This window comes from Chamaea fasciata, unplaced genomic scaffold (genome assembly GCF_029207755.1).
Source record: "Chamaea fasciata isolate MVZ Bird 193981 ecotype frontalis unplaced genomic scaffold, bChaFas1.0.hap1 SCAF_47, whole genome shotgun sequence".
In the NCBI taxonomy this organism is placed as follows: Eukaryota; Metazoa; Chordata; class Aves; order Passeriformes; family Sylviidae; genus Chamaea; species Chamaea fasciata.
This window is the reverse complement of record NW_027094132.1, coordinates 324,713-331,452: the sequence shown is the minus strand read 5'-3', so window position 1 is coordinate 331,452 and position 6,740 is coordinate 324,713. Positions and strand designations below refer to the sequence as shown.

Here is a 6,740-nt window from a genome sequence, read left to right as displayed (position 1 = left end):
CCAGGGCAACCTCCCCGTCCCTCCCAGTCCCGCCCGGCGGCGCGGCCAAAACTCCCCGCAGCGAACGCGGCGGTCCCGGAGCGATCCTGGAGCCGATCCCGGAGCGATTCCGGGTCCGATCCCGGTCCCTGTTTCGGCCTCGGTCTCAGTCTCGGTCCCGGAGCGCTCCCGGTGCTGATTCCGGTCGCGGTGCCGATCTCGATCCCGGAGCGGTGCCAGTCTCGGTGCCAGTGCCGGTTCCAGTTTCAGTCCTGGTCTCAGTCTCGGTGTCGGAGCGGTGCCGGTGCCGTTTTTGGTCCCGGAGTGCTCCCAGTGCCAATCCCAGTCTTGGTCCCGGAGCGGTGCCAGTCTCGGTGCTGGTTCCGGTGCCGGTCTCGATCCCGGAGCGCTCCCGGTCTGGGTTCTGGCCGCAGTCCTGGAGAAGTCCTGGTGCCGGTGCCGGTTCCGAAGCGCTCCCGGCGCCGGTCCCAGTGTCGGTGTCGGTCTCAGTCTTGGTTCCGGTACCAGTTCTGGTGCCGGTTTCGGTGTCGGTCCCACAGTGCCGGTCCCGGAGCGGTGCCGGTCTCGGTTCCGGTGTCGGTCTCGGTCTTGGTGCTTGTGCCGTTTCTGGTGCTGGTCTCGGTCTCGGTGCCGGAGATTTTAGGGTCTTGCGGGTGATTTTAAGCCAAACCGGGCCCTTTTAGGACCGCGCGTTCCCTTGACCCCGCCCATTCCCCCTCAGAATTCCCGCCGTTTCCTGGACCCCGCCCCTTTCCCCTCCCAGTTCCCGCCCTTTCTCTGACCTCGCCTCGTTCCATTCGTTCCCCGCCCTTCATTGGCCACGCCTCTTTTCCCTTGGGCCCCGCCTATCTGCTGGCGCGTTCCGTCCAGCGCATGCGCAGACGACCCAGAGGTGGCTCTCCCGGGCGCCGCCATCGTTGTTCCCGGTCCCCCGAGCCGGCTCCGGCGTGTCCGAGACCTGCGGTGGGGGAATGGGGGTCTATAGGGGATCTATAGGGGATCCATAGGGGATCTATAGGGGTCTGAGAGGACCTGGAAGTCTCCTTAGAGGATTTGGTGGGGGATCTGCAGGAGATTTGGGGCGGTCTGTAGGGGCTTTAGGGCGGTCTGGGGATCCCTAAAGGGGGCTGGGCGGGTCTCGGGGCTCTATCGGGGTCTGGGGCTCTGTAGAGGGTCCAGCGGGGTCCGTAAAGGGGCTCCGGGCGTCCCTAAATGGGGTCTGGGTGTCTGTGGGGGATTTGGGGGGTCTCTGTGGCGTTTTGGGGGGTTGGGGGGTCTGTAGGGGATCTCTAGGGGTCAGCGGGAGCCTGTAGCGGGTCCGGAGAGGTCTGGGGGTGTCTGTGGGTCCCTGTGGGGGATTTGGGGGGTCTGGAGGTCCCCAGGGGGGTCTGAGGGGATATGTAGGGGCTCGATAGAGGGTCCGGGGGCGCCTGGGGGACCCTATAGGGGATCTGGGGTTCTCTGCATGGGATGTGAGGGGGTCTGGGGGAGTCTTGGCATCTCCATAGTGGAGTTTTGGGGCCCATAAAGGAAATTTTTGTGAATTTTTGGCTCTGTACAGCTAATTCTTGGAAATTTGGGGTCCAAATTGGGCAATTTTGGGCGCTCTGTTGGGATTTTTTTTTTTTTGAATTTTGGGGCCTCTGTTAGTAATTTTGGAGGAATTTTGGAGGAATTTTGGGTCCAAACGCAGGAACTTGTGGAATTTCGGGTCAAAGGGTGGGAATTTTGGGTAATTTTGGGTCCTAACTTGGGAATTGGGGGAATTCTTTTTCCTAGATATCCTCTTCAAGTTCTCGGTGAGTGGCAGCACGGCACGGGCAAGTCCTGCCTCCTGCACAACTTCATTGAGAGCAAGTGTAGGAATTTCTGTGAATTTTCAAGGATTTTGGCAGTTCTAGGGGGTTGTGGGATTTTGGGGAATTTTGGAGGGATTTTTTTTCATTTTGGGGGACGTCTTGTGTATTTTGAGGGGATTTTTGAGGTATTTTTAGGACTTTTGGGGTGGTGTTTTTGCATTTTTAGAGTGTTTTCTGTTGCTGTTTGCAGGCTTTGGGGAATAATATATTGGGAATTTTGAGAAATCTGAGGAGTTGGGGGATTTTTAGATAATTTTGGAGATTTTTTGGGGAGTTTGGGGGGTTTTTTAAATATTTCTGGACATTTTTAGGGTTTGGGGGTTTTTTTATTTATTTTATTTTCTGGGTGATTTTTGTTGGTGTTTAGGGAAATTTTTGGACATTTTTTGGAATTTGGGAAATTCTGGGTAGTCTGGGAAATTTTGGGAATATTACTGGAATTTTTGCAGGCATTTTCTGGTTTTTTTTCTTTTTTGAGCTATTTTGAGGCTTTTTTCAGTTTGTTTTTTTCCTATAGTTTTCCTTTTGTATGCAATTTTGGGGGGATTTTTTTTTTTAATTTTTTGGGAATTCTGTGTCTCCGGGCGCTCCCCCATCCTGCGGCATTTTGGGGAATTTTCTGTCACTCTTGGGTCATTTTTGGTCACGCTTTGGGTCATTTTCAGCCATATTTTGTAATTTCAGTGGCATTTCTAGTCAGTTGTGGGTCATTTGGGGGCCATTTTGTGGCCATTTTCTGTCACTTTTCGGGCATTTTTGGTCTCTTCAGGGGCGTTTTTGGTGCCGTTCGAGCCATTTTTTGCCGGTCTCAGTCCCGGTCTCCGGGCGGTGCCGGTCCCGGTGCCGGTCCCGGTGCCGGTCTTGGTCCCGGAGCGCTCCCGGCGCCAATCTCGTTCTCAGTCCCCGTCCCTGGGCGCTGCCAGTCTCGGGGCTGGTTCCGCTGCCGCTCTCGGTCCCGCTCTCGGTCCCAGTCCCGGAGATTTTAGGCGGGTTTGGGTAATTTTAGGCCAAACTGGGCAGGTTTAGGGTGGATTTTCGGCCCCTTTGGATGATTTTAGGCCAAATCTGGTGGGTTTTCGGGTGGGCTTTAGGTACATTTCATTGATTTTAAGCCAAACTAGGTCTTTTCAGGGTTGATTTGACGCCCTTTTTAGGAGTTTTAAGGGGATTTTTTGCCATTTTGTGTGGATTTAAACCAGTCTGGGCAATTTTAGACGACATTGGTTGGTTTTAGACCGAACCCTGTGGCTATAGGGTGGCTTTTAGTGCCCTTTGGGTGATTTTAGGCCACTTTGTGGGGATTGCAGGCCTCTTAGGGTGATTTGAGGCCAAACCTGATCCGTGTTAGGGTGGATTTTAGGCCCTTTTGGAGACATTTAGGCGCTTTTTGGTGATTTTAAGCGAACCCGGGCGGTTTTAGGACCGCGCGTCGCCGTCGCCCCGACTCTTTCCCCTCACGATTCCCGCCCTGTCCCTGACCCCGCCCCTTTCCCGTCCCGGTTCCCGCCCTTTCCTTGGCCCCGCCCTCCCAGGCCGGGCCCGGGCCCGGGGGAGGAGGAGGAGGGAGGGAGGAAGAGGCGCAGCGGCGGCAGGAGCGGGAGGAGAAGACGAGCGGAGGGAGCGGCGGCTCCAGCGCTCCCTGAACTGGCGGCACCGCCGGGATCATCGCCCCCCATCCCGCAGGTGGCCGGGGAGGGGGAGCTCGCCCCAAATATCCCGGGGGGTCCCTGGGTTTGGGGTTTTTGGGGTTTTTGGGGTGTCCCGGTGTCGGCAGAGCCCCTGGAATTGCCGGGACCCCGCTGGGGCTGGAGGGGCGGGATGGGCGGGAAAGCGGTTCGGGGTCCCGGTGCCGGCAGTGTCTGCTCCCAGTATGAGCCTAGTCAGTCCCAGTATGAGCCCGGTCACTCCCAGTATGAGCCTGGTCACTCCCACTATCCGTAGGTGGGGAGACAGAAGAGGGGGGAGCTTTAAGGGTTCCTGGGACTCGCCGCAGCCCGGGGAGGGCAGGCACCGAGCAGACGGGGGATCTCCTTCCCCTTCCCTGTGACACGGAGGCAAATCCCATCCTGTCCTTGTCCTTCCTCCCCCAGACAAGGAGCCGAGCATGGAGAGCAGGGAGGACAAATCCCCGCGGCAGAAGCTCGTGGCAGAGGCCGTTTTGAGCGGCTCCACGGGGCAGGAATGCAACGGAGAGGAAAAGGGCCGGAGATCCCTGAGGAGGAGGGGCTGCAAGCGCAGCTGGCGAGGATGTGAGGAGGAAAGAGCCCGGCCGGGCCGGGAAGGCGGCCGGAGATGGAGCCAGAGCTCAGAGCTGGTGGTCCATGAGCAGCTTCGTGATGGGGAGAAGCCCCACAAGTGCTCCGAGTGTGGGAAGAGCTTCAGCCAGGCCAACAGCCTGATCTGCCACCAAAGCATTCACACAGGTGAACGGCCCTACGAGTGCAGGGAATGTGGGAAGAGCTTCAGACAGAGAATCAACCTGATCCAGCACCAGAACATCCACACTGGGGAAAGGCCGTACAAGTGTGGGGAGTGTGGGAAGGGCTTCAGGTACAGAGCCAACCTGAACTTCCACCAAAGGATCCACACTGGGGAGAAGCCCTACGAGTGTGGGGAATGTGGGATGAGCTTCAGCCAGAGGTCCAGCCTACTCCGCCACCAGATGTTCCACACAGGGGAACGACCCTACGAGTGTGGGGAATGTGGGAAGAGCTTCACAGAGAGAGCCACCCTGACTGAACATCAGAACATCCACACTGGGGAAAGGCCGTACACGTGTGGGGAATGTGGGAAGGGCTTCAGGCAGAGAGCCAACCTGAGGCTACACCAAAAGATCCACACTGGGGAGAGGCCCTATGAGTGTAGGGAATGTGGGAAGAGTTTCATCCAGAGTTCAAGTCTGATCAGCCACCAAAGCATCCACACCGGAGAGAGACCCTATGAGTGTGGGGAATGTGGGAAGAACTTCAGTCTGAGGTCCAGGCTGATCTTTCACCATAGAATCCACACTGGGAAAAGGCCCTACAAGTGTGGGGAATGTGGGAAGAGCTTCAGCCAGAAAATCAACCTGATCCAGCACCAGAACATCCACACTGGAGAAAGGCCGTACAAGTGTGGGGAATGTGGGAAGGGCTTCAGCCACAGAGCCAGCCTGAGCTTGCATCTAAAAATCCACACTGGGGAGAGGCCCTACAAGTGTTGCCAGTGTGGAAAGGGGTTTCGGGTCAGCAGCAAGCTCCTTGAACACCAGCAGACACACACAGAGGAGAGGCCCTTCCGCTGCCCTGACTGCGGGAAGGGCTTCAGGCACAACCCCAACCTCATCATCCACCGGCGCATCCACACTGGGGAGAGGCCCCAAGAGTGTCCCCAGTGTGGGAAGAGCTTCTCACAGAGCTCAGCCTTGACCCAACACCAACCAAGGCACCATCAGGAAAGCCCTGCCAGTGCCCCCGGTGCAGAAAGAGCTTCGAGCTCTGCTCCAGCTCCAGCCCCCACTGGAGGAGCCACATTGGGCAGAGCCCCGGTGACCCACATTCCCTGTGTTCCGTGTTGGGAAGTCACCTTGCCGATTATCCTTTTGATTAGACCTTAGTTATTTTCTCTTCTCCCTCTCTTTGTACTGCAAAAGCCAAGAGAGATTGTAGCCCTGCTTTCATGCCTGAGATCTTTTGGTTTTGTGAAATTCTTTTCTCAGGGAATTTTCTGTAAACAAGAGGAGTGTTTTTCTAAAAACTGTAGCATTGTTTTTCATTCCTTTTCCTAGGAGAGACTTCTTGATGTCCCTCTGGTCTGACCAGTGTGATTGATGAGGTTTGTCTTTTTTTGTCACCAATCAGATTGGTCTGTGTAAAATACTAAGGGAGACACATTCGAAAATCTAAAGGAGTCATTTTCAGCCTTGGGAAGCTCCGAGTCTCCCAGCTCGGTCCCGCCCAGTCCCGCCCGGAGGCGCGGCCAAAACTCCCCGGAGCGATCGCGGCGATTCCGGGTCCGATCCCCGTCCCGGTTTCGGGCTCGGTCTCAGTCTCGGTCTCGGATCAGCGCCAGTGTCGGTGCTGGTTCCGGTGCCGGTCTCGGTCTGTCCCGGAGCGCTGCCGGTCTCGGTTCTGGCCGCAGTCCTGGAGCCTTCCCGGGGCCGGTTCCGAAGCGCTCCCGGTGCCGGTCGCAGTGTCGGTCGTGGTCTCAGTCTTGGTCCCGGTACCAGTTCTGGTGCCGGTTTTGGTCTCGGTCTCGATGTCGGTCCCAGTGCCGGTGCCTGTGCGGGGCCGGTCTCAGTTGCGGTGACGGTCTCAGCCTTGGTGTTGCTGCGGGTTCGGGTGCTGATCTTGTCTCGGTCTTGGTCCCATTCCCGGAGATTTTTGGCCCATTTGGATGATTTGAAGCTAAACCTGGTGGATTTACGGTGGATTTTCGGCACAATTGGCGATTTTAGGCGAAACCGGGCGGTTTTAGGACCGCGCGTTCCCTTGACCCCGCCCCTTTTCTGTCCCAGTTCCCGCCCTTTCCTTGGCCCCGCCCTCCCAGGCCGGGCCCGGGCCCGGGGGAGGAGGAGGAGGGAGGGAGGAAGAGGCGCAGCGGCGGCAGGAGCGGGAGGAGAAGACGAGCGGAGGGAGCGGCGGCTCCAGCGCTCCCTGAACTGGCGGCACCGCCGGGATCATCGCCCCCATCCCGCAGGTGGCCGGGGAGGGGGAGCTCGCCCCAAATATCCCGGGGGGTCCCTGGGTTTGGGGTTTGTTGGGGGGATGTTTGGAGCTCGCGGGGATCCAAAGCCGAGCAGCAGATGCCCCTCGGGGGGACATCGGGGGCTCCCCGGGAGGTGTTTTTGGGGGGTCCCGGTGCCGGCAGTGGCTGCTCCCAGTATGAGCCCGGTCAGTCCCA

At 57.8% G+C, this 6,740-nt stretch overlaps 1 protein-coding gene across 2 annotated transcripts; it reads left to right on the top strand.

The window, feature by feature from the left end:
• The first annotated feature begins 1,461 nt into the window (after positions 1–1,461).
• LOC136304084 (zinc finger protein ZFP2-like) lies at positions 1,462–6,043 on the top strand. 2 transcript variants are annotated; one of them, XR_010724376.1, is made up of 2 exons: positions 1,462–1,732; positions 3,950–3,974. XR_010724376.1 is itself a non-coding variant. In XM_066207749.1 (2 exons), exon 2 carries the CDS (start codon positions 3,964–3,966, stop codon positions 5,452–5,454), a length of 1,491 nt encoding a protein of 496 aa, XP_066063846.1. In that variant the 5' UTR covers positions 3,463–3,542; positions 3,950–3,963; the 3' UTR covers positions 5,455–6,043. The 2 variants fall into 2 exon arrangements, 1 of the variants encoding a protein (XP_066063846.1); XM_066207749.1 differs by lacking the exon at positions 1,462–1,732 and adding an exon at positions 3,463–3,542 and having other exon boundaries at positions 3,950–6,043.
• Positions 6,044–6,740: the final 697 nt, after the last annotated feature.